Genomic DNA, 27,957 nt, shown 5'->3' with positions numbered 1-27,957 from the left:
CTGGTAATTTTATGAGAAATTGGACAGGTCCATATATTTTTTGACTGTTCGGCATCAGACTATATTGCTTTACTCACCAGTCAGTCCTTTCAGCTGTAAGACTGATTTACAGATAAGGATTATCTATGGTATGATCAACAGTACAACAACTCGGCCTCTGACACATGAACATGTTCACTCTATACGTGTCAGAGAACATAATCAGGATGTGATTCAGAATTAATCCTGATTTTTCAGAGTAAGTGATGCTTAATTAAGAGCAGACTGAGATGAGCATTAGGCTCTGGATCTCAAATGACTTCATCTAACATGTATTGGATCCAACAGAGTAAACAGTATAACATACTTATGTATTATAACATTCTAGGATGAAAAACATTTTTGCTTTGCTGATCAGAAGATGGTAATTTTATGAAGAGCAAAGGAGGCTTTTTAAAAACAGATCCATGATTCTAGACTTTAAAGATAAAAATTAATCCAGAAACCAAAACATGATTCAGAAAGCATAAAATCCTGAGCTGTGAACAACAGGATCCATAAATACCATCACTGATCAGGCAAATCGATCTTCTAGCCCCTTGCTGGTGATAAGAATAATTTAACTGGTTGCTGATTAAAATTTTCTTTTTGCACTGTGATTTTTTTGTGAGAAAATTCAGCTGAACATTTTATTTGGCTTTTTAATGTATTTCTCTTTAGATAAAAGCATTTCAACTGTTTCTGAGGATTGCTACTGGAAGTCAAGTGCTAACCATATTATTTAATATTTCACTGAGCATCAACCACAGGCAGGACAGGAAAGGTGTCACAGACAGCATGTGTAAAAGGTAAAAGTCATGCTCCTCGTGGCAGTTTTTGTTTTTACTTTAAGACTCCACACTTCAGCTCATGACTATAACTGCCACCAGTAAAGTCTCCCCACCTGCCCATCTAATGAAGCTTCCCAGCACATGCCATTCTGCAATTTACCTTTAGTTGTTCCACAAAGTGCTTCCCGATTGTGATTCCAGAATTAGGATTTCCCAAGATTATTTCAAAGTTATCTTCAAGGGCTAGTCTTTCCCTTACATTATACAGACGTTCATATGCCACTGCAGCCAGTGGGATACATGGAATTCTCAACACTACCATGAGGCCATGGCCACTAGGACACTGTCTTGAAGAGTTTATTAGATTTTGGGTGATTTCCAAGGTTTCAACTGAGGTGTAATTCTTCATCTGAGAAAGACCACACACTGCCATCATAGCTGCAGAGTAGTGTTGAATGAGGACAAAAGTCCTTATCACTGCACTGTGTAATCTGGGGAACCTGAAATAAATGGTGAATTAAAGAGTATTAAAAGGTGAAGTAAAAAAGCTATTTTTTACAAAATATAGTAAACTCAGGATTTTCTCCTGTAAAGAATCCTTCGTATCTACTGGACAACAGAATCTCATCAATTGCAGTCATACAATATTTGCAAGGCAACATTTCATAATCAGAACTGATGCTGTCTCTTCATTTCTCTTCATAAAGATTTACTAAGCAAGTAGCCCAGTAAGTTACATCACTTTAGTTTATCCATACCTTACTGCTGTTACAAAATTTATCACAGAATATTAACTGAGGCACTCAGTAATATCATCAATCAAAATTACATCATCTTATCAATAAAAATAGTATTCCTCATTGTGTGCCATTCCTAAGAGGCAGAGAGAGATTGGGTGCTCCTCTTGCATACTTACTGAAGCCCTGAACCAACTTACTCTTGTGCTCAAGAGGACTGAATATGTAGGCAGCAACCAGTGAGCACTCCAACTTCCCAAGGCCAGCTACACCCCATCTAAATCCCCAGTTTATGGAAAGGCAATCCGTGGATATCCAATAGCTTCCTGTGGTCTGATTTTCACAGAAATGAAACCCAGGTGCACAGCAAAAAAAGTGCTTGCTTTGGCTTGCTCGGAAAAGTGACTATGGCTTGCTCTGAAGTTTTTATTTCTGATTTATGTGTACCTACCACAGAGAAATATCTAACTTCTCTTAGTGTTCCAAGTGCAGCATACACAAAATCAAAATCAGCCAGGGTCAGCAAGTGATAATATTGGACAAAAGTAATATCACATTTAAAATTATGTGATGATACAATGTTAGATTATTATAATATAGAGGTAATTATATACATATAATTACCTCTATACTATAATATACAGGTCACAACAAGAACACACTGTAAATTGGGCTAAGCAGTGTGCATGCTCATAGTAAGAGACAGCTCCAGCTGATGACACTGCAGGCCCAGTATATACTAAATACATAGGAGAAGATAAGAACAAGTGAAATGCCTTGCATATGTAAATGATGTGTAAGACAGTGAGAAGTAAAAAAAAAGGGGACTTCTAGCTAATAACTCAAGGCCCTAAAAAGGACTTCTAAGTTTCCCATGTTAAACAAAGGAGGGGCCCATACCTCTTTCCCAAAGCCATGACCATTGCTTCAAAAGAGCTGTCATATCGAAGCAGTGGAATACTATGTCCAGAGAGGGTGGACTCAATGAATTCTGACAGTCCAAAGTATTTCTTGTTTTCATGGTATAAATCTACACCCTAAAGCAAATGAAGCAATTAAAATATAAGGATAAAGTCTATTAATAATTAATTTACAAGTGATTAACTATTGGTACCTTGATATACTTACAATCGCATTCTCTAATAAACATACATCTACTCAGACATATTAAAACAAGAAGAGAAAGTAATAGAATTAGTTGTTTTGAAGGAATGAAAATTTGACCCAATTTCTCCCCATTTCTTTCTCTCTCCCCATATATTCATATACACAGACAGACCAGCTATATGGAATAAATATGCACACATAAGAAGAAAATCTATGTATGTACATATATTTATGCAATAATGCACTAGAGACAGAACTGAAAATGATTTCCATGTACGTAGCTCAAAAACTTTTAGCAGAGCTACTAAGGTTTATGGAAAATATAAAAGGAATAAAGAAAAAGAAAGCTAGAAAGGAAAAGAAAAGGAAAGGAAAGATTAACTTGCCACAGACTGAACATTCAAACTTCACTCTTGTTTACAAAACTCATGGGGACTTCACACTTTTATCAAGTCCGTAAATGGAAAGTAACTTATGAAAAGTCCAGAAAAGCACCTCAAAGCATCCATCTTACATTGCTGTATGAAGAAGGCCAGTGGATCTCATTGTAAGGGCTGATATGGGTATGCTGTGTCTGCAGCGCATAGGGGAAGGAAGTCACATGGAGGGTCACAATATTTGGTGCCTCTTTCACCTCCCTGCAGTTCAACAGTCTGTCAACAAGTCCTGTCGACAGCTCTGTTTGAGGATAAAGACTATGCATAGCACTGCAAAAAAAGAAACCCAAAACTATCCAAAGTGATCAGCAAAAGGGAATATTCGTGTCAGTGGAATAGCTTAAACCTGGGTGTGAAATCAAAGTTAGAGGAATTTAGGACTCTTTTTTTACCCTGAAATTGTTGCACAGAAGGATGGGAAAATAAAATGCAAATTATTTCACTGCAAGTAAAAATCTCTGTAAGTCTGAAAAGCTCTCTAGCTAGCAAATTACTGATCCCTTGCAGCTACCAGAATATGAGATATAAAGGAGGAAAGGAAGCCGATGTGGCAGTTACCAATAGATACATAGGCCTGTAGTAACTTTGGTCAGATTATTAGTGCTGCCCTTAACAAAAGATAATTATGACCTACAAAAAAGTACAGATTGTAAGTCAGTATGATTGAAAAAGAGAGAAAAAGCAAAGAATAATTATTCTTAGAGCAAATCACAGTATCACAGAATACTGACAGTCAATTCCTTGCTCCTGTGCAAAATTTCAGTCCAAAATCATGCTGATTAATTTTTGACATTTACCTGCCATGTATCTTTATTAGATATTAAACAGAGCAACAAAATAGGTACTTCCTTACCACTCAAGGATGTTATATGAATAAACGCCTCAAAGGCTGGGACAGGTGTAAAAGTCCATGTAAGTTCCTAAGACAGGGGAGCTGAACAGGAAACCCTCAGACAGAGTTTCATTGAAAGTTATCATTGTTAACCAGTGTAAAAGACATGACCTCACTTCATTCACAAGCAAGATTCCACTGTTTTTGGTTTCAGAAACACTACCATGATCCCAAAGCTGGAATATGTTGGTCTTTCTGGAATTCAGAATGTTTTCCAACCTCCCCAAGAGCCTCAGAACCAGAGAGCAAAAGCAGCCCCACTTCTCAGCGGGCAGGTTGCTGAGAATCTATGGAAACAGGGAAGAAATGAGTTATGCAAGTGAGCTGATGGGGAATTCGGTAAACACTGGACAAGAACTTCTCTCTTTCCCTCAGAACTCTACCTGGCATCACTATGAATACACAGAAGCTTTCGATTCTTACAAATAAGAGATTTCGGATAGAAAAGAACTGGGAAATTTCCAATCAGTTAAAAAATAGGCAGCAGTGTTGGCTCACTAGATAGTCTACTCACTGGGTAGAGGTGTTGCAAATTTTACAGCCCTGAGGACAATAACAGAGGATGAGGAGCTCCCATCCTGTGTAATGTCACAGGAAGATTTCCCCTGAACAAAGGACAAACAGCCAAAAAAAAACAATAGCTGTGGCTGAAAGTAGCTAAAAATGGGGACCAAAAAAGCTGAAATGTTCCACTGAGGCACAATATAATAAGCAGGGTAAGAATAAGTCATGAAGGACCTTAAAATGTTTATTCAATGCATGGGGAGGCAGAGTTAGCAGAAAGATGCAAACAAAGATGAAGGAAGGCATAAATCTGAAAACTAATATTGAGAAATAATGCAGATAATAATAATAACTTATCTAAAACCAAATTACAGTTTTCTTACCTCATTAGATCCCAGTGTGCGTGATCATGGATTAGGACAAACAGTGTGTGTGGATTCTGCATAGAGTTTTGTAAAAAGACCTTGAATTTAATTTGAGCTTCTGCATCTAGTTTCATAACATACTGTTCCACTCTCTGCTTTGTAAGATGTTCCTTTTCCAATCCAAGTTCTAATAATATACCTAAAAGAATGGAACAAGTGTCAGTATTTCTAGATATGAATACATCTAAGAATGTTGTATAAAGCTAAAATAAAGATAACTAATGAGCACCTGAGTGCCAGAGATGAAACAAAGTCTGTTGATAAGTCACTTCGGAGGGTGGAACACAAATCAAGAAATCAATTTTCTCGAAGGAGCCCAAATCGAGATTTTGAGTGCTGGAGTCAGCAATTGAGCAAATATGAGACAGCAATTTCTGAGCCACTGCTAGCTGGAATGGACGGATCTGGTGTCGTTCAATCTCATAACCTGGAAAAAGGCAAAATTCTGTTTAGATATACGCCCAAAGTCAAATCTAATGCAAAACGTTAGGAGTCGGGCAAAGAATGACTGGTCTACTCTTTAAGGTATTTTGCTTATTTACGGGAGTTCATTTATGAAAATCCATATAGGATATGCAAAGAAATTTTTCTGTATTTGGACTTTTTGGTCCTGTAAGTGTCTGAGACCTGAAAGTGATTTTGAACAATAGCATTCTGCAACCATGGAAGCACAACGTACAGCTTCGAACATTGTAATACTCAGTGGAATGGAGCAGAACATCCATCAGTGTAAATCTGAATATTCCAAGACATGAGCTTCTGTTTGCCTCAGGATATTCGTCACAGAACCATCTACCTGTGCACCCAGAACTTGGTGTCTGGTGCCCTACTCTGTTGCCTCTTCAGAACATCCTCCTTAACTTACTTGTACACACAGATGTTCCAGCTCCATTCACTGCTGTTGGTTTATTCACTGAAACAGACAGTGATGAAGAGATGTGTCCTTGGTTTTCTTGATAAAATTTCTCCAGCAAAAGATCAATGTCACCCTCTGTCAAATTGAAGGGATAGTGGAATAAACATCCATGTTAAAAAGAGCTGCATTTCATATTGATTTTTGTCTTGTAGATCTTAAAAACTTTATATATATTTGCTAGCTATCCTGCCCTTGGCTTATTACTATGCAGGAACCTTCTTGTTATTTTCTATCGCATCTGTTTTTACAGAGTATCACTTAGAAAAATGAAAATCAGACCAGAGAATGACAAACCATCTCTGCAGACCAGCTAGAACATATATGGAATGCAGTAGAAAACTAGCCTCAAGGCCCTGATGCAAACCAGCAACAACAAAGACATAAAACTGGCTTAGTTTATGTTCAGACCATAGATCCATACTGTACACTAACAAGGATTACAAGAAAGTTGAGAAAAATCTGATAAACATTCTTAAAACTCTAACATTTTTGAGAGACAGAAAGAAAAATAATTTCTAACACAGCCAAAGGAAATACATTAGTTCTGTAACTATACACAATGCTGAAGCAAGCAAAGTTTATTTTATTGAAGTATTGCAATATCTGCAAACATACCCTTTTCTATAGACCAGGGGCCCTACTTACAAATGACAGCTTTGCAGAGAATACAATATGCCTGACCCAGGTGTTAGTATTTTCTCAGCAGGTGAAAAGATGTTTGAGCATGTCTGCAGTGAGCTCAGAGAGGCAGGGCCTGTCCTGTGAAGAGCAGCCCAGTGAATATAGGTGGCAACTATTTTTAGGATGCTCATTTACTTGTTCTGTTCAAACAATAGCAACAACAAAACTCCATGATTCTCTGTCACTTCTCTATGGTTCTCTTTGATTTTGAAAACCATACTTTAAGATACTAAGGTAAGCAATACATAACTACAAGATGATTTAAGGAAAATGAGATTCCCTTAAGTGGCCACTCAAAATATCATGACACATTCAGAAGGGTCCTTGTGATCTATTTACCAACATGATGTGAATGGCAAAGAAGACTGTGACATCCCATTAACACTGACAAGTATGCTGCATTTGCCCTAGTTGTGAGATTTGATTTAACTTTCCACATGGTTTGATATATCCCCAGATAATCCTGCCTGTCGTAATTCTAAGTACACTCACTTAAAAAATGATCCAGTCATCCTGTCTCTGCAATTTTCCTCTCTGTCCCAGGCATCAAAATGCAGTTCAAAGTGGAAGGGGCAAATCCTACCTTTCATAAAATAGGTCTGATCTATCTAGTCTAAATGCTTAGGGCAAAAGAATTTATACATTCATATGCATATAGACTTACATAATATAAGGATGGATTTGCATAGCTAAGAATAATATGCTCAGCTATTTGCTGGCCTATTTTTATGAAGCCAATGGATTTTAGAAACCAACACTTTCAGGAGGAATTTCAATTTAACTGCATTTTCACAACTCTATCCTGCATTTTTCCTGTATTTCTAATACTGTCTTGCTTCTGGTAAGGAAATGAGCACAGGTATTTTCTCAGCCTTAAAAGTTTCAGGGATTTGGAAAAACACCTCTTTACAACTTGTTAGGTACCTGGGCAGAGTGTGCTAAAGAAGGACCCCAGAGTTTCCACCTTTCCTGTGACCAGCTGATAGTTAACTTCTTTTTGGTAGTCTGAAGGACTGAGCATGCTCTCAGACAGAACTCTTGCCTGATACTTTCCTAAAAGACAAAAAAACCCGGTATTTTGAAAACACTTCAAACTAAAGTTAAGAATGTTCTAAGTCATAATAAAAATACTCTACAAGTAAATGAATACCACATACACAAAAATGGCAGAGATGAGTCTTTTATATCTCCAAAACATATATGCACCAGACACATGAAAACAGATTCATGTTTTACAATTCTCTGTATTTTATTCCCAGTTTGTAAAGTATTTGTTGATACAGGATATAAAAAGACCATATAATATTGAAAGGAATTGCCAGTTATGTTACAATCACAATGAATCTTTGAATGGCCATTCAAATTTATTTAATCATGACCAGGTTGTTGAAGGGAATGACATTGAAAGATCATCTTTCAGAAGCCAAGGAAAGGTTCTCTGCAGTAATATCCCAGTTGCAAAGAGCAGGAGAGCTTTATGCACTGTGTATTGTGTAACTCACTATTTTTTGTTTGTAGCCTTGTTGGTTGAGATGCTTTGGTAAGAAAATGGGCAAAACGGGCAGAAGGTGGTTTGCTGAGGAGAGACCCAACTGTGCAGTGTCAGCTTGGGTTCATCAAAGCCCATTACTGGTTGGCCAAAGCTCTGCTTTGTGAGGCAACTTACTGGAACTTCAACCAAACCCCTCACAGCACTGAATCACTCTGGTTTGCAGGGAGATACATCCTTGGGCTATTACCTGTTATCACAATGCAGGAATCAATGGCTCGGTTTCTACTGGCACATATGATCACCACGTAGTTTGTCTTTACCAATTTTCCTTCAATGAGGAGCTTAAACATTTCAGAAAGCCCTTCTGCCAGGGAGTAGCTGCACTCAATGATGTGGACACTGTCATTACAGGAGCTGGCTGCCAGCCCTGCCAGCCAGGGCAGCTGTGCTGAGGTCACCGGGGCGATCTGGCTGGGCACCTGGGGGAAGGCCTGGGGAACAGCCTGCTGGTACTGACGGATTTCAGACAGGTGGGACTCCCGCCACGAGCGCATGAATATTTGCTCCAAATCCTCAATCAAAGGGACCTGGTCTGCAGCTAAAAAAAAAAAAAAAAAATAAGAGGGAAATATTATGAAACAAACAAAACTGTTGAGTTAAAAATGTTTATTTTTTTAAACAGTGCTTCAGATTTCTGCATGCATGACTCTGTTGCCTTTAGCAGAAGCAAATTTTTCATTTTGAAATGCCTTTGTGATACTCAGATAAAGCTGCCCTAATTTGAACCTGAGTACCAATAATTAGAAATATTTAAGATGTTAAGTGATGCCTGTCTTAGCCTAGTACTACTTCTAAACCAGAGATTGTCCGCAAGAACAGTGAATTACAGCTCTTTTCCTTTAATTTTCATTGCTGAGGTCCCAGATGATAGCAGAAACTAAATTTTATATATTTATAATTCAATCTGTCTGGCCTTCAAGACATAGTAACTTCATTTTGTTTCATAACCATGAATGAAGTAGTTTAATATCACATTATCAAAGACTCATATTTAGTACTGTACTGAGCTAATGTTCCCCTTCTCATTTGTCTGCATGTAATATATTCAATGTAGTCTATCTGGATGTAGAAAAACCTTACCTAGTTGAACAAGGTAGTAGACAGTCAGTAACAGCTGCATTTCCTCAGAAATAGGCTGCATTGTAGATGCACCATATTGTTCATATGCTCTAGATAAAGACTGTGAATTTCTGTAACAGGTGTACAACAAAGGACTCACTATCACATCATTAATGTTCCCACAAAGATATGGGAAGTTTCCATGACCTACAAAATAAATGTATGTACACATCACATTAATTTCATCGTTTTCCATATGTGCATTAAACAGTTCTAATAGTCAACCTCTTTAAATGGATAGTGTTAGCAGTGTTTAGGGGTGGGATATATCTTTACATCTCTTGCAAAAAAATCAGCCTTGTTGTGGGGTTGGGGGGTTTACCTTTAAAAATAACTGGTTTTGCTTTACAGATTTTCAGCAAGTTGTCAGGAACTGAGACTGGTTCTCCCGAGCCCACCATTGGAGAGGAGGCTGGTCCCACCAAAGCAGAATGTGGTAAAGATGACAGGCTTCCTCCATCTAAGATTTTAGACATGTTATTACTGAAGTTAGGTCTGGTAGTGATTTCCTCAAAGAGAAGTTATTCAGCATCAGCTCATACCCACATTTCCTAGCATTATGAACTGCTTTTTATGGCTCCATCAAACAAGCTCATGAGCTCATGTTACTACAACCCACACTATTATGCTAAGTGTCTTGGAGGACTAATTATGTCACTGCAACACTGGACATCCCACATGCATCTAAAGATTTTGAAATGTTTACAAACAAACAGTTCCAGGTACGAATGCATAAATACAGAGACTTATGTGGTATTGTGATTATATGTGTAGTTATGATTTGTGAGTTCTGTGTGATATATTTAGTTTCAGTCATTCTAAACAGTTTTTATTGCTCTAAGAAGAAAGAAAAAAATAAGATTCAATGTGTGCTCAGGTATAACTTCTTTATGGTAATTTTAATGCAAAAATAGTACATTAAAAGAAAACATTTTGGAGAAACTGGGTTTATTTCACTGCATGTCACTCTTGTCTGTATCTAGCTATAAAATCCAAGTGCCAAGAATATTATGACAAATAATTGAAACAATGGATGGTACTGTTAATATGTCTCGGGTTTGGTTTCTCACCCGAGATTCTGGTGGTTGAGAGTCTTTTGCCCTCTGAAAGCCCTGAGCCACGTCGCAAGAAAGAAGTGGAGTCTTCAAGGTCTCGTTTTTCAAGGTTTCTCATGTTGTTTATTATTTCATATCTCTCAATTTTCTCCACACCCAGCCGAGATGTGAACAGTGGCTGGGACACAAGGCGACTGACTCCCAATGGGGTGTCACTGTCCTCTTATACAGATAATTACGTGTCTCTTATTTACAATTCCATGCCAATGCTTATCCCCTATACTAAAAGAGTCATTTCTACTTTGACCCAATTCCCTTAAACTACTTTGTGCCCCCTCACTGCAGAAGATGGATGCCAAGGGGGAACAAGAAGGACCTAGGGTGCCGCCCTAAATCCTCCATTTTGTCTCATATTTACCTCCAGTCTAAGAACCCCAAAACTACAAAATTTTCCACTCTATGCTATGCTAAACTACTGTTTTCACACCTTTGTGGTTTTTAATTCCTCTCCTAGTGTTGGAAGCCTCTCCCATAGACTAAAATCAAAGCTAGTATCTTCCTGGGCTCTGTGCCAGGGTCTCCAACCCCCCTGGACCAGCTCCACTTCCCCCATCAAACTCCCTTCCTCGGGTCCCAGAGTGCCCAAAGGGATGTCCTGGACTCTGACAATTGTGGACCTGAGTTATGATACTAATTTTAATATTCCAGAGATATTTTGGTGTCTAAAAGTGTGACTAAAAGGCATCTGTTGGGATTTGTTCATGACTCGGTGACTGGAACCTAAGGGGAGTTAGGCTCAGGGTCTCAAAAACAAATCAATGGAAATAAAGCATCTAGGTGAGCACAGAGAAATCTCTCATATGAATCAGCATGTGACTTTAAAATAATGTTTCCTTCCCCCCATTATTTTCTGAATAATAAAACAAAATCATTACTTCGGGTATAGCTTACCATTTTTAATTCTGTTTGGAGCCTGTGGATTGAGCTGCAAGTTCCAAGTTTCAGTGGATGATGGAGATTCTGGTGACCAACCTTTATGGCGCTTTTTTGGAGGCCCTGAATTTGTTAATGTGCCTGAATGTTTCAGAGAAATATTAGAATAAAATTAATACGGATTTGTGCATGGAAATTATTCAATATGTTTTGATAGACTGAATGTATTCAATGAGTATTGTAGTAGAAAAGGTCAAGTCTATGAATATAATAGTTTTGTGTGGTTTATTTTACTTTGTTGCGTCCTGCTTAAATTTATTGGAAATTTCTGGTGCAGAGAACTCTTAATTATCCAGATTTTCCTTATCTTATACCAATGCTTTCTCGCTACTAAGAAAAATACAGTATAAGTACAGTAGGAGACAGACTAAGAATCCTTAAAAGTATTACTATCTTGAAGTCAAGACTGTGGGCATTTTTGTCCTTTTATTTTCAAACACATGACACAGTGTTACATGCAACTGACTGAAAAATAATATTCCCAAGGGTTTCAGAGTAATAGCAATAAACATCTGAGTTCTTTTCAACAATTTCCCCATTTACAGGATTTTTACCACTTCTTGCTGGCATTCCATCTTTGGCTTTATGTTATTCCATATCAACTCCTATCAAACTACTTCTACACCTTCCTCCTACTTATGTATAGCTTCAATTTTTTTTCAGAAAAAAAACCTTTTTTTTTTACAGTTTCTCTAGGGGATCCTGATGACTAATTTCTATAATTTTCTTTCTTCATTTTCTTGAGTCTCCTTGTGCACTCCTGCAAACTCCTAGAAAGATGAGCTTCCACTAAAATCAAGTATTTTAATTATTGTGAGTCAGTGGTCCTCCAGGGACTGCTCAGAAAGTTGCAGGATTGAGCTATTTCTGCTTCTGGACATGATTGCACAGAGGTTGTAACACTGCTTCACCCTGCCAAGGCTGTATCTCCTGGCAGAATAGTTAGCCCAACATAAGATGCGAGGCAACTTAAGAATTTAATATTAAAAGTGTGGGTTTACATTTTGAAAAGTGTAATAAAATTAAAGATAAAACCGATATCTTCAGGTCTAGAAGAAGATTGTTCTCTTGCCGACCCTCACACAGAGATTGCCAGTGACTTTGTCCCTTACACTTTTACCACGCGAGGGCAGCCTTTGGCCGTTTGTGCTGCTCATCCTCTTACTTGGTTTCCTGGCATAGCCTTGAGACAAAGTCACAAGATACTAAGAGCAATACAAAGGAATTTTTTTATTTGACAGTGCTGTGCTCTTTCCTGCAGATATGTTGATATGTGAAATTAATCCTTCTGAAATGAATTAGCAATAATGTGCTGCTGCATTGACAAAAGAGATTAAGAGCCTGAATGGGCAGAGAAGGAGAATTTGTCTGTGACACCAGCAGAGAAACTAGGGAAGACTTATCCTAAAGTAGAGCTACAGCTTGTTTCTAGCCATAGTGAAAGCTAATTTTCTTCTTAAAACAAGATACTGACACAGTTTGTGACAGAAAACAATTAACAAAAATCCTGATAATAATACTACAGTGAGGACAGTTTCTTCAATTCAGAGCCAGTTGCCAAAGTCTAGCTCTCCATTCCAAGGTGAACTGCAACAGCTCAATGGGAACTGCAATAAGAATCATCCTATGAGTGATTACTTATAAATATTTCTTAATTCCCTTCACAAAATCTCTTGGTGAAATCGATGCAAACTGACACATTCTTTAAGAACCTGGGTTCAGAATTTCCTCTGTGTCTCTATTAAATGAATGAACTATAAATATGAGGAAAAAATCCAGTTAATATTATGAACTGTAAAAAAACTATGGCTGAAAACATATAAAGATTTTTTTTCCCCCCTGGAAATTGATACGGAGAACAGTATTGTGGTCAGAAACAGCTTGGAAGGAAATGGTAATTTCTATTCATTCAGGAAATTACAATCATTATATAATTTGTTCAATGCTTCTGTTATACAGATAGAGTTTAGGGTTATTAAACAACAAATCCATACAAATACCTAACACTGAAGGTCTTGTCAGAGCAGGCAGATTATTTTTCATCAACTGCTGTTTAGGTGATTCCTTGCCATTATAAACTGCTGAGCTGAATGTGGCTGTTGAAGGGATGTGATCTACGGCTGCAGCTGACAAGAAAAAAACCCCAAAGTGTTTACATCAAACATTTCTAGGTCAAGATCCTGAATTGATATAACAAACCAATCATTTCATCATTTACTTTAATAGAGCCATCAGGATCTGCTCAAGAGTGAATACAATGCTGAATAAAACAATCCACTTCTGACCTCCTACTCCCAATTAAGTGCCTGGGCAAAATCTGATTCTTCAATTAAATGCATATGTCAGAAGCTGTAGCTTCTTCGCATGACCCTATGTCTTACATAAAGCTTTCTCAAGAACCAGGCAAAAGAGAGATGTTTAAAATTTACTATGCCTCTATCCCAATCTTTCTCTGGGATTTTTTTTAACTATGCTGCATAAAAAAAAAAAAAAAAAAAAAAAAAAAAAAAAAAAAAAAAAAAAAAAGATGTGTTCTCAAGCCTAATATGCTTGTAATTAATGTAGCTTTTTTGTAACATCTGAGAAAAAAGAAAAAGGCAAGCTGTCATCATAAGGAGATTGATGATTTGTTAAGGAAGGGCACCAGTATTCCAGATCACGACTATTTAACAGGCTTCTGTCTCACACAGAGAATAGAATATAACTACCACAGATGTGCTTCAGCTCCTCTGTGTAAAAACCCAGGAAAAACCTGTAATAGTCACAAGACACTAAAGAGCTGTCTTCATTATGAAGAAGCTCAGAGAGATCACTCCAGCCTCTATCATCTATAACCTTTCATTTATATCAAGTTAATGGAAAAGTAAAGGTCTCAGAAAGAATTTTTAATACAAAGAAAGTTACAGATACTGACCACTAGTCTGTTTTTTAATATTAAAGTCACTTTTCTCAGCAGAAGAAAAAAATCACTAGCTTTTAAGCCTATGCCCATATAATGTCTGTTTTGAAAAGGTTTCTGGTCACAGCATAAAATAGACTGGATCAGACAAAAAAAGCTAAAATTACACTGGATCCTGTAACAGTTGTCATCTGTGACCAGACAAGTGACAGCTGGAAAAACACTTTAGAAATAAGGGCTTCCTAAAACATTTTGGTTTGGTTCAACTGTAAGCAAGCTGCAGAATACCTATTTACTATTTGCTAGTCTTTTATACAGAAATCTGACAGGAGAAAATAGACAGTGAGAAGCCTTCAAAGTATAATTGCATTCTTTGTTTGTAATAGATCTCTAATTCTATTCAACTTGTTTTATTAGGCAATGTGCTCTATTTGTTTGTTTGCCTTTGCTTTCACACAAGTATACCCAAATACAAAGCACGCAAGGGTTAAGTGGAAGTGGAACCCCAGAGTGTTTTTCTTTTAAGAGGTACCTGTTTGCTGAGTCCCAGCTGGAGCACTGGGATTTGCAGGTGGGAGAGGCTCGCTGGAGGTGCTTCCTGAGAGGCCTGAACTTTCTGGCAACTGGAACAAGGTGCTTGAGCAGGTACTGGTTGAAGATTGCCGGCCTCTGAACTCTTAACAACAACAAAAAAATAACCTTCTTTACCTTTCTGATAATTTCACACATGAATTACTTAGAGGCTACAGCACTTGGAATGAAGGAACCAATGTCTTCAGGCATGCCAGGCTCATTTTAGGTCAGACAATGGCTTTTACAGCTGCTCTAGCAGTCACCTGGCTTTAAAGGGTCTTTCAAATGATCTCTCTTAGGCTTTACACAGACGCCAGTCCCCATGATAACTAAGCTTGGATGATGAAAACCAGAGCTCGAGGAAGACAGCTTCATTATCTTACCTGCCCCTTTCCAGCAGATTACAGATCCTTTGGTCAGAGCTCCCTGTGCATTCCTGACCAGATAATACTTTAAGTGTTTCTGTTTCTTGGGCTGAGTGGTCAGTTTAAGATTAATGTGATTTGAGAATTCTGTAAAGTAGCAGAAACCCTTCTTGCCACAGCCAACACAATTGCCAGAGAAGCCTGATAAAATAAACAATACACATAATCCAATAAGATAGGTGGGTCACTATTAATAACATTCAAACATGACACTTTCCAGAGGAAGGGTTGTATTTATGTTTTGGGGTTTTGGTTGGTTTTTTTCCAGAGAGTGAAATTTTTATTAACGTTTTCCTCAAAAAAAGTATTTGCACTTTCTACAGAAAGTGTATTGCACTTCAGATAACAGACTGCAAAAACACAGCCCCACGTTTAAAAAACAAATAAAATGTGTCATATTTTTCATTTTCTCCCATAGAAAAAGGTCACAATTCCTATTTATTACCTGCCTATGAAAAGTTTCTGACTGAAGAGCTCTGAGTCAATTGCTTAACCCCAGCCCTGTTCAGCACCACAGCACATACACGCTTCACTTCTCTTTCAGTTTTCATTGACATATCATTCAATTTCACTGAATTTCACTTCACTCAACTCAATGAAACATGCAATTAAGTCTCAAGAAATTAAGTATATTTAACCTACAATATTTAAATAGATCTAAATGTATTTAAGTACCAAGTTCCTACTACAGATGAGATTCCTACTGTTCTAGAGAGGAGAAAATACTAAAGAGTTCCTGGGCTATTAATTTAAAATAGCTTTGTCAAATTATGGCTGGACTGTGTCAGCACTTCACAGCAGTTAAAACTATTTATGATTACAGGAACAAAGTGTCTGCAACTTTATAGACACAACAGAGACACAGTCCTTCCCCGTAAAGCTTTTTGTACTCAGGCTTGATGGGGCATTTGCAGTGATACTGCCATTTCCTCTCACTCTGAAATACACAGCTTGAGCCTCAACAAGGGGCTCATGGTGTTGATGTCATTAGCATTGTAAATAAATGGCACTGCTCACGCAGCTGCCTCAAGTTTCTTCTTTTTTTGTCCATTTTACAAATTATTTCTTAAGACATTTTCATCTTCCATGAGACTAATGCAACTATCTGAAAATACTATTATTATTATTATTATTATTATTATTATTATCATCATCCTATATGGAGAAATTAAAATATAATCTTACCCATGGAAATTTTCTCTCTGTTCCCTAAACATGACCTGAAGTATGATCTTTTCTTTCATTTTAACCATATGTAATGCACATTTTTATGTGTAATGACAGGAATTGAAATGACAAGGGTCTATTCAGTGAATTGAAACATGTTAAAAATAAAGGAAATATATTACACATAAGGTGGACAATACCATTGAATAGAAAAAACTAGAATAAAGGATCAATAATATGGTAAATGAAATTAAGAGCCATTTATGATATTTATTATTTCAATCACATATCTCTGACAAATTAGATTTATAAACTAATGGTCAATGCTTTTTTCTTTCTGTAAAGTACAAGCACTAAAACATAATGTTCTGTAAACACCTGTTGCTTGGTTTTCAACCTGAGCAATTTCATTAGTTTTCAAAAGGTTCAGAAGAATTTATTAAAAACTAAAGTTGATGTGGAGATTGGTCTGGTATCCATGGGAACAAGTGGCTAACAGCCATTGAAAGCTGCCTATTATCTCTCTGATCCTAGTCAGTAGGATGATAAAAGTCATTGTGACTCATAAAATCAGGACAAGTCATGACTCTGCAGAATCCTCTGTGTTATATCAGTCAGCACAAAAGCATCTGTCTAACATCACAGAGCCTTGAGTAGCTGCAATAAAAGCAACAACAAAAGGAAACAAAATTAGAGCGGATGTGGCAAAAGCTGTAGAGTTTGCATGCATTTTATGCCAATTAAGAAATGATCAAAAACGCTTTTGCTAGTAAATGAAAACTTCCCATATATTTGGCAGTACACAGAGCACCACAGCAGCAGCACTGCAATTTTTGCCTGGTTGCCACTTACAAGACTGCACATGTTTTCAAGTTTACTCTTTGTTTTTTTCCTAAAGTACACTTTTTAGGTTTTATTGTTTTACTGGGATTTTCTTGACAAAGCACCTTGACAAACTCAAATGCTGTTCAATCCACGTTGGACAGTAGACAAAAAAAACCCCTTGTCATTTGGACTCCAGATTGGCAAATCACTTTTGTAAATTACATCTGTCCAAACCAGATTTAGCAATAACTTCTACCTGAAAAAAAGCTTTTGCCATAATCACCTATTCTTAACTCTGTGGCATCTACTGGAAAATTAGTTTATGCCCTATATAGCACACAGGTGAGGCCTAGTAAGGATTAAACAGATCTAAATTGTCCACTTGTTTTGAAAAGCCCTTGGAGGAAATTTTATAAGTTTATTTTTTAGTTTTTCTTTAAGTCAAATTATCATCTTTCACCTCAAGTTTCTCCAGCCCCTCTGAGTGAGACTCAGTTCTTTCTTGCAAGCTCCTGCCAACACCCTTTTCCATCCCGTTCCCTCTGACTGACACTCTTTGGTGACAGCCATTGCTTCATTAATGCAGCTCAGCCCTGACACCACACACAGAACACAGCATGCTCTTATAGTTCCAGTGCAATAAAATGCTGTTCAGTCATTTCTCATTGCAGGGCCCTGCCACCACTGCTCAGAGCATTTTATGTGGCAGATTGAGTAACACTGAGAACCCAAACATTTCATCATCCTCCTCCGAATGCCCTGCTCATACCATGGCCCAAGGCAGCAGCTGACAGAGGGGACAGCTTGTTTCATAAACAAGCTGCATTAAATATTCTTCCATACATTATAGAGAGGACAAAGGTCAGGGGAGTTGGGGCAGCCATAAGGTGACTCAATATATCTATGTCATGGGATTGATTTCACAAGAGAATTAGAAATCAATGCCTGGAGTTTAGGGGCTAAAAGCCTTTCACCTTTCGGTCATTGCTTCTTACCAAGCTCAGCTCAGTTGTGACTAAGGGCTGTTCCCCTCTGAAGTTTGTTTAATCAGAAGGTGTTTAATTGTATCTGTGATTTATCATATGCATTTGCTTGAATTTGCTCACATCACAATGATCAATTTTCCATAATTTAAAAAGCTCTTCTACAGCAGGGACCTTGAGCTCTGAAGAAGGACCTTGGACCAAAAGGTTATGAAACCTGACCTACGTTCTCACTGATAAAATGCTTCCTTTGGATCTACAAAGAGCTTCTGGTATGGATAAAGAGAGGATTTTAGAATGGAAGGACATCCACTTGATATTGCATAATCAAATCTTTCATAAAGTGGCAGAAAATTTTCTTCTTGTTTCTCCTTTAAATGAGAAACAAGCTTTTAATTAATATTAATATTTTGGTGGAAAGTTTGCAGCTTGCTTATACAAAGAATGATTATATTTTCAAGTTTTCACCACAAGTATTTCTTCTTTTCAGTTCTACTCACAGAAAAAGGCACACAAACACTGACAATGCTCCATGGTTTTCCAACTTACTCAATACCATTCCATTTGAAGACTGAAGTCCTATGTTTAAAAAAGGAATAAAATCAATATGGTCAAGCTGGAGAGCTCCATTGTATGGAAACTCAGTACTGTTACAAAAGCCCAACAGATCATTGCATATTTATAAGAAGCAGTCACAGTATTTTATGGCACAATGTTTTCATCTAACATACAGCTTACAATGCAAGCAAACTAATCTCTTCCTCTGTCATTGTGACCTCAGGGACTCACTGGGAAAAAAAAGGATTTCTTGTTCCCTGCTAGGAAAATAGACAGCTGCTTGGTCTTTTGGAAAATGATGGGTGAATAGCTGCTTTGTTTATTATAAGAGACTCCCCTGAAGAGCGAGAACTAGAAAAAAAAAACCCAAAACAAGAAGAAAACCCTTTCAGAGTGATACATGTTTACTGCTTTAATTAGGAAACAATAAATATATCACTATCACAGATCACTTCCTCCATCTAAGCATTCCTTTAGACTGCGTAAAACCCAAGAAACAGCTTCCTAAAGACAAAGACCTGAAACTGTTTCGCAAAGCAGTTAAACCTGTGATCTAACATGATTAACAGAATCACATGAGGAACATGCCTTCAGACAGAAAACATTTTTGTTACCAAAAATTTAGTGTTTTCCAGAAACTGTTGAGGTTTTCTTCCTATGGAATAACACATCAATTGTAAAAACTAAAAAACAAAACGACCTCCAACAGAAATGACTTTCAAATCATAAGTACCTCTGCCTTGATGGTGGAACAACTTGGTAGCATTATCAATAAAATGGCACATGCCCCAGAGGAGTATCAGCAGCCCCAAATGAGAACAAGATCATAAGTCAAAATCTGGCCCTGAAACTACTGAGACATTTCCTGCTCTCTTCTGGTCTTTTTGTACAATCTATGGGCAGCTTTGCAAACATATGCAGCAGAACATAAGAAATCAGGAAACTATTGGGTGACTCATTGGTGTCTTCACTCTTTAAATAAACACTTTTGAAAAAAGTTGACAGTGCTGAATAACAGCTGCCTTACAAAAATACAGTATATTAAGAAGAAAAACCATAAAATTAGGCAAAAAAGCCCCAGTGAGGTTGAAGGGTTACAAATCCTGTGTCTGTATCACCAACAAGCTTTACTAAAAATGTGGGATATACTCACATGACAGCTAATTTCAATTCAAAATTAATCCAATTCAATTTCCCTCTAAACCTACAAAGGCTTGAAGGGACCACTTTCCATGCTGTTTCAAGAGGCCAACATGTTTGATGGAGTACTGCCTATACTCAGAATACCAAAAATAAGGCTTCTGTGCTGTCTTGAAAAGCAAGACACTAAATAGTTTCCTTTCTTCATATGATGTGTTTTCAACTTAAATCTACTGCCAGACAGAGATCACTGTGCTACATTAAGAGATTATTTAGAGCAATGATGGTTCTGGTTTTTGTCCCACTGTTTGTCCAAAACCACAAGACTACTCATGTCTGCTTCTAATTTTACTTCCCCTGATTTGAGTTGCACTGGCATATGAAAACCTGAATCAAACAATCATTTCTATCCACAGAATGGTCTATTGTACAAATAGTATACTATCCTCATGTTAGTATGCTATTATTTTTTTATTAAATTATATATTATGATATGTAATTTTTTTCATTACATTAGAGACCAGGAACATTATTTTATCTCCACCTTCCAGATGAAGACTTTGAATCTTAAAGTATAGAAGTTCTTTTATATTTGAGCTTGTTGTAGAATATATAAAAGTCATACTACAGAGTTACTAGAATTCTCTGCAAAAGAAAGTGGTTCACTGGGGTTTAAGTGTGTAACAACAGTCAAAAATAAGCATTTAAATGGTTTCAGGAAACTAAAATGTATTAAATAAGCAAACTGAGGATGCAAGTAGCATAAAACCCTCCCAATTACGTTCCTGTTGCCTTTTTCTGTTCTTGTTTAGCACGCAATTAACAAATACACTACTTCCTCTCTGCTAACAGCCTAAGGAGCTTAAGCTGTTAATAGTGCTAGCACTGAATGACTTGAGTGGTACAACATTCCTGTCTTTATCTTTAAAATGACAACACGTGGGTGATTTACAACCCTCCTAATTCTTTTACAATCACTGGTCAAATACACTGTGACCAATCCAACTCTACAAGATCACATAGGAAAAGAAATTACTGTACATAGAATCACATTATGCACCTTCGCACTCCACTGTCAACCCAAACGCCTTGAAGAGATGCTCTAACTGAGATAACAATTGAGTTCATGTCATATCCCTCAGTGTTTGTGAAATAAATCTCTTGAAATTCTTGGGAAATGTTTCCCTTTTTTTGTTCAAAGCTTAGACTGGTGCACAAATATATGATGCATAATTTTTTTTAACTATGAAAACAATACATACAAACCTGAGAGTGTCTCATTGGAAAATGAATTCCCCCTCCAATTATGCATCACCTTTCCCAATATAAAAATATTCCATTTTAATAACATTAATATTAATTCAATTAATTCACATTATTTCAGATCTTTCCCATTTGGCTTGATTTGGATGAAGTTAATGACAATCAGAAAGAATATAATAAATATAGATAGAAGGACCCATTTTTATGTCAGAAGTTAAACTTGTAAGTAGAATAAACACATTAAATTGAAGCATCCTCCTAAGAGTATTTTTCAAACACACAGTATTAACTGATTACACATATAGAAAAAAATTCAACTTATAATCACTCATATTTATTTATATTGCAATGATAGCAAAAAGTCATAGGTTAGGATCCAGAACCCAAGATATTGTTCAAACACAGCGGAGAATGTTATCCCTTTCTCAACTGAAATCAATTTGAAATGGTCATCATTTTTTTGTAATCTAAACTATCATTGAACTGTTTATATGTATATAAGAGCCTGAAATTTCTACTTGACAGGCCTCCAGTCTGTACACATCTGTATTTGGAAAGCTAAAATACACATAGAAGTTCAACCAGTCCAGTTACCAGATGTGCAGTTCCAGCAACTAGGATATGCACCAGACAAATAATGAATTTAGCCATGAACTAATGGACAGAAGGTGATGAAGCATCTCTAATGAAGTGGCTCACTCTGTATCTTGCCAAAGCAAACACAGCCAGCTCTGACTTGTTAGCTTCTTGTGCATGACCTGTGAGCATTACTATAGATGTGGAACAGAAATAAGATCTGCTGAACTCAAAAAACAATTAGCTATTAATTGAAGCCACAGAAGAATCCACTGCAGTCAGAGACTTACCCAACAGGGCATTGCGCCCATTGTCATCTGGCAAGAATCTTTTATCCACAGCACACACTAACAGGTGATCAGGTAAACTCGGTGACTTGGCACCAACAAGCAAAAATCCAGATGGCACCTCAATATGTTCATTAGAAATTGAAACCAGTCTCAAATCTTTACCAGCCTGGCAGAAACCTAGAAAAAACAACAATTCAACTTATTTTAAGTTGACAAGATGTTTTTGTTTCCTGCTCACAACTGTCTTCATTAAAGGACTTCTTATATTTTTAATGAAAAAAAAAAATCTTACATTCTATCATAGGCATATGAAAGACGATTTTTCTTCCCTACATTTTGGTCATCCATAAACAAACAAAAATTTGAAAATGTAGAATGAAGTATCTCTTGGTGGTAGTTTGTAACCTACATATTTATGGAATTCATCACTACCATCATAACTTAGGTCAGACATTCAAAGAAGAGAGAAAACAGTTCTCAAAATCTGGTGAATTTCACCAGCTTTTCCTGGGTTTTGAAATATTTTTTACAGCTTCATAGAATAAGATACACTTTAAACAGAGTGGTGATAAAGCAATAAGAATTATCACACTCATTTTAGCAAATACCATGCCTGCAAACTCCACATTTTAAAGGGTATGTTGCCTAAGAGAACAGAAGTTCTGTCCTTGTGCCAGGCATTCCAACACAAATGCTTATCTGACACTGAACAAAGACCCTGTCAGACAGAAGAGCAACTGAGAGCAATCCAGTTTTATCTGGCAGGTAATGAACACTGACATTTTTAGGATTTCTGTATCATATAGATTATCTCATTCTGACAAATTATAGGGGAAATAGCCCAAATTTTACCCTTTTCAGTAGGGAAAATCCTTCTGACAGCACAGTTTGTACTCTTACCATCAGTAGTGCAACATCCCTCTGGGGGAGGCTTCATCTGGTAAGAAAGAGGAGGACTACTTGATTCTGAGCCTTCTTCTTCCTCTTCTTCTTCTTCTTCTTCCTCATTATCTGCTCTGCTGCCTGCTGCAAATTATCATAGCATAAATGACTTCGACAACAGAAAATGCTGGCAACAAACCAGTGGGTGAACAGGGTGACCCCGTTACAGAAAGTATTAGAGCAAACTGGATTCTCTGCTCTTGACAATTACTTTACTGTTGCCAACTCTTGATAGTTGTTGTTCCTTAAAGCTTCAACTTCCAGTCATTCTTATGATAGAATGCCTTTCATCAAGAAAATAAAGATGTTAGTTCCTGTGCAAAATAAGTTTAAAAGCATGACTCAACTGCACCTGAGAAAGTAAAACACCTTAAAGGACAAATAAAAAGAAGCTTCAACTTATTAATTTTTAAAATCTTATTATTTTAAGGTAAGTGCACAATTTTTAGGGGACTAGCTTCTAATGTTTGAATTCTTGCTGATCAAAAAAGTGTAACTGTATCCTTTGTTTATAATATTAGCAGCCATTACTTCTTGGCACTTTAGAATGTCCTGGCTACAGTCCAAGTATAGAGTTTATTAATTAGGTATTGACCATGTCCTTGGTTTTGTACAGGACACTGAAAAAAACTGTTCCTGCTTGAAACTAGTTTCACCACAGATGATGCCATGACAAGAACACCTAATTCTCAGCCCATCTGTCTCCCACCAGAATCCAGAGCTCCACGTAATGCACTGACAGTCCCTGTGTACAGTGTGTACAGTGTCAAGGAAAGGCAGATGTTCAGGTAGATGATTCGCTCCAGCCTGTGCTTGGACTGTGCTAGTCCAGGAGGCACTACAGAGGCAGTACTGAAAGCTAGAGAGTAATACATGATGTAACCCTCAATTTTTAGAATGTGTTAGGTGTGTTTAGAGGGCTTTACTGCTGTGTGTTTCACCCCTTCAACTAGAGACTGTCTCTTTCCTTCTCTCCACCCAAAGGACAATGGTTTTTTCATGCATGATGCAACAGCTCCAGCAAAACATACTGACCAATGCCTCCATCCCCTCTTATGGCTCAGATACACTCATGGCAAATGGGATGAATGTGGCAAACAGAGGAGAGCAATTAACTGGTGAATGGGGAAAACACTTCTACAGACAGAACTGAGAAACATTTTACATACAAGAGGAGACAGTGCACAAGTACTAATGACAGTGGGGTTTATGTCTTAGCCTTGTAGGCTTCTAGGTGTCTGTAGGGACACGCCTGCAGCAAACACAAGAGTTTCCACTCAAAATTGGGTGGTGAAGGGCTGCAGGTACTTGAGGACCAGCAGGAAGCTGAATAGCTGCCTGTACTTGGGCAAGCAAAAGAGCACTTAGGCACTGACATTACTCTGTTGATCCAGGTTTTAGCCTTGAAACAGAAAACCAGTGAAGCAGTGCAGTCATCCTCCAAAGCCCAGTGTCTAATGGACATACTCTTTTTGCTTCAATTGACTTCAGATCAGGTATTCAGAATCCCATAGGATATCATCAAGGATTTATCTTTTCTTTCCTACGACCCTCCTCAGAATATCCTTTTATTTTATTGATAAATTATTGTACAATCAGCTAGACAACAACCATAGCATAAATGAGAACTAGGGAGGAGAAAGTAAATCTGGAGTCTGAAGATCTATCTGTCAAGGTCATTAAGATTTACAGTCCAGTGTAGAAGAGGATTTGAAGGGTATGCTTGCTTTTGAACTCTGAACATTAAGCTCTAGTTCTGGTGCACATAACTAAGAACACTAAACACAAGTGTTTTAAGGGCATGGTCTAAAGACAAAAATGCTGCGATTGAATGAAGAGAAAAATGAAAATCTTCATCGATGCTGTTTAAGGGTAGGTTATGTGTTATGACATAACCTGGATGAACATGCAAATACAATGCAAAAGGGCTGAGTCTGTCCCTCCTCTCCTTCCCCTTGCTCCTAGACAAGAAATTCCATCCTTTCTTCCTTCCTTCCTTCCTTCCTTCCTGCCTTCCTCCCTTCCTTCCTCCTTTCCTCCCTTCCTCCCTCCCTTCCTTCTTTCTTCTCTGTGCTAGCTCTGACACTGACACTTAATGGAGCCTTTGCCAAGCCATCCCAGCTTGCTAATCAGCAAAAAATTTAACTAAGGAAAAAGCAAGTGACCCATTCTTTTTCTTTTTGCTGGGTTTATGTATTAAATTAGCACAGTGAAAGATCCAAAAGATGACAAAATTTATTAAAGGGAGAAAATGGGAATGTACGGATAGACAAAGTGAACAGAACGGGATGTGTTTTATTTCCCCTTTGAACAAAGGTAAACTGTGAGTTTTGTTCAACCATAATAGGTGATTTAAGAAAAAAATGGAAAATGGAAGTGGAGACTAATAAATAAGAGAGCTACAGCATTTTCAGTTCAAAAGTGAAAAGAGTAAAAAGGAAAGTACTCAAGCATGAGCTGCTGCCACCTGTAAAGGGTTTCATTAGCATTGCACAAGCCCCCAAGGATGTCTCTGATTCAGGTGCCTCCTGGCCCTCAGAGCACAGGGATTCATGTAGCTAGAAGTGGAAGATTCAATTTCTGACAAGGCTGCAGTACATAAGAGCAGCTTGAAGACCTCTTCCACCTGAGGAACAACCTGGGAGGCACTCTATTATAGGAGCCTTCAGAGTTCCCCTTGTCTGAAACTTTCATGAAAGGAATGCTCTCTGCCAGGCTGTTATGAGACTTTTAATTACACTTCAATTCTGTTTCCATTAACTACAATGAACACAGAATCAGCCCCTCAAGGTTTGCAAAGTTCTTTGAAAGTCTTGAAAGAAAGAAAGAAACTACAGAAGTGTGAAATTGCACTTTTGTTCCTGAACAATGCATCTGCTCTTGTGGCATCTTTCCCAACTGATGTCATAATCAATTTTGTGACATCACAGCTGCCTTGGAAGTTTATTAAATCCTTATGGAAGGGTATGCTAGAAGGATCACTTTGTGCAGGGAATATGCAGTATATATATTTAAAAAATTAATGTATATTTATTTTTTTGTCCTATATTAGCAAAAAAAAAAAGAAAAAGTGGAAATTACTAATGATATGTGAGCAGATTTTTTTTTCAAGAAATATTCACAGCTGTCACTGTGAGGCAATAGCAAAGACTAACCTCTGCAAAATACTTTTATCTGTTACTACTCCTTGGCCTGAATTTGTGTGGGTGAAGTGTGTTACTGTGGACCTTTATTCATTTCTCACTGTAACCGCAGTAAAGTATGACAGGGAAAGTAGGTGTGGACAAAAGACATGAAACTCCACCTTCTTGACAGAAATGATTAAATAATCAAATTATTATACATAACCTTACACCACCATGCCAATGTTATATACACACCAGTAAACTCACTGGAAACCACGAGACCACTACAAATAACAAACACCAAACTGCATCATGAGTTTGCTTGTGAGATCCATACAGTTCATTTAAACTATATTACTGAGAAAATAGGCTTCTGTAAACACAGATACAAATTCAGTGAGAAATCCTATGTGTTACATACCAACTTGTGCAAGGTTTGTGAGAGTACACAATCCTAAATTTTTACCTCTGCCACCACAGAATAACGACAAAAACTATGCCTGAAGTAATTATAAACCATCTCAAAAGCTAAAAAAATATATCTGCTGTATTTATGCACACTGAAAAAATCAGTCTTATCATATATGTTTTATAAATGTGTTATGAGTTTTCTCCCATTTACTGTGTGACTTTCAGCAGTATACAATAAATTATAGGATAACAGATTTATGTTCCAAATCTCTAAAAACCTCTTCACAAATGGAACAGTTCCTAGAACTTCAATTTTTGTGTAGAGATGAATATAAGCAAGTGGCTTAATTTTGTCAAAATAAAAGACAATGCAGTTTGTATTTTTAATCCAATTCTAATACATATATATTTGCAGGTCACAAAAAAAAAGCCAAATAAAAACTTCTGTTTTTCCATATTTTAATTTAAAATGTGTATGCTGAGCCGTGGCTGAGCAAATAGCAGAATGGCCTTTGACAGAAATAGAAATTCCTTTTTTTCCTACCTTCCAGTGATGACAGCTGCTGTTCGGCTTCCAAATACAACTGAGAAAAGATTGGTCTGGGAACTAAGTTGTTTGAGCGGAGAGAGGCCTCAATAGAATTATGCAACACTTCTTCAAACCGTGTTGTCTTGAGCTGACCTGCATAAGAATTTCCCATCTTCACAAACAAACAAACAAACAAACAAACAAACAAAAAAAAAAAAAAAAAAAAAAAAAAAAAAAAAAGAGAGAGACAAAAAGAGCAAAAAATTTTTAAAAATATTACAATTTAGGCACTCAGAACTCAATCACTGCATGCTGGTGCCAGGCTAAACATTTCTCATGAAAGAGAAATGCTTCATTGTCCACAAAGAAAGGCAAAGAACATTGACTGCAGCAGTCACTGAGCAGATCCTGCTGGTAAATTACAGGAAGTTATCTAAAAGTAACAGCTTTCTGCAATTCAGCAGAAAGGCAGCAAGCTTTGGCACCTTCTTGAAAAAGTGACTAGAAATCTGAAAATCTGATTCAAGTAATTCCTTGACTTATATAGCAATTGAGGAGATGCATTTTCAATAGTCATCAATCTATTGTTAAACAGCCTTTCTGTTTTAAGTGATTTGAGCCAAATAAATGATCTGGGCTATAGCACAGTTTTGTGCACTTATCTTTGCATTGTCCATCATGGCTGAACACTGGTTAAAGCCGTTCAGCATATCTTTTAGAGGTGCTGTCTCATAAATAATGTAGCATTGCTGTAACCCAGAGATGGTGAAATATAACTTTTACTTTTCACCCTAAACAGTATTTTTTCTTGTAAAACACAGGGGGTTTTTGTTGTTGTTAGAATGAAACAGTATCCATTCACATGCATTGGTATTGCATTTGTTTATTTATTAGGATTTTACTTTTAGTGAAACCATGTAATTTATTCATTCTGTCATTGAGCAGACAGTCTATTCCAGCCGAATATTCCCTGGACTTAATTGACGCCCACTTTCCACAGGGAACACAATGAACTGGTGTAACC

The 27,957-nt window shown here is 37.2% G+C and overlaps 1 protein-coding gene across 1 annotated transcript in view; it reads right to left on the bottom strand.

Moving 5' to 3' along the window:
- The window catches only part of GREB1 (growth regulating estrogen receptor binding 1), a gene marked incomplete at its 3' end in the record, with an annotated part of 53,705 nt that extends 26,470 nt beyond the window's left edge, over window positions 1-27,235 (bottom strand). Inside the window, 18 exon segments of the mRNA XM_083857369.1 lie at window positions 906-962; window positions 964-1,309; window positions 2,447-2,583; window positions 3,168-3,360; window positions 4,870-5,050; window positions 5,141-5,338; window positions 5,777-5,902; window positions 7,433-7,561; window positions 8,248-8,598; window positions 9,141-9,326; window positions 9,502-9,639; window positions 11,186-11,308; window positions 13,228-13,353; window positions 14,659-14,802; window positions 15,083-15,265; window positions 21,927-22,103; window positions 22,827-22,952; window positions 26,949-27,235. Coding sequence (XP_083713495.1) covers window positions 906-962; window positions 964-1,309; window positions 2,447-2,583; window positions 3,168-3,360; window positions 4,870-5,050; window positions 5,141-5,338; window positions 5,777-5,902; window positions 7,433-7,561; window positions 8,248-8,598; window positions 9,141-9,326; window positions 9,502-9,639; window positions 11,186-11,308; window positions 13,228-13,353; window positions 14,659-14,802; window positions 15,083-15,265; window positions 21,927-22,103; window positions 22,827-22,952; window positions 26,949-27,105 — 3,078 coding nt within the window. The 5' untranslated portion in view covers window positions 27,106-27,235.
- Window positions 27,236-27,957: the final 722 nt, after the last annotated feature.

The sequence above is a fragment of the Zosterops lateralis genome, assembly GCF_965231275.1.
Source record: "Zosterops lateralis genome assembly, chromosome: 3".
In the NCBI taxonomy this organism is placed as follows: Eukaryota; Metazoa; Chordata; class Aves; order Passeriformes; family Zosteropidae; genus Zosterops; species Zosterops lateralis.
This window is presented reverse-complemented; position numbering and strand designations above follow the sequence as displayed.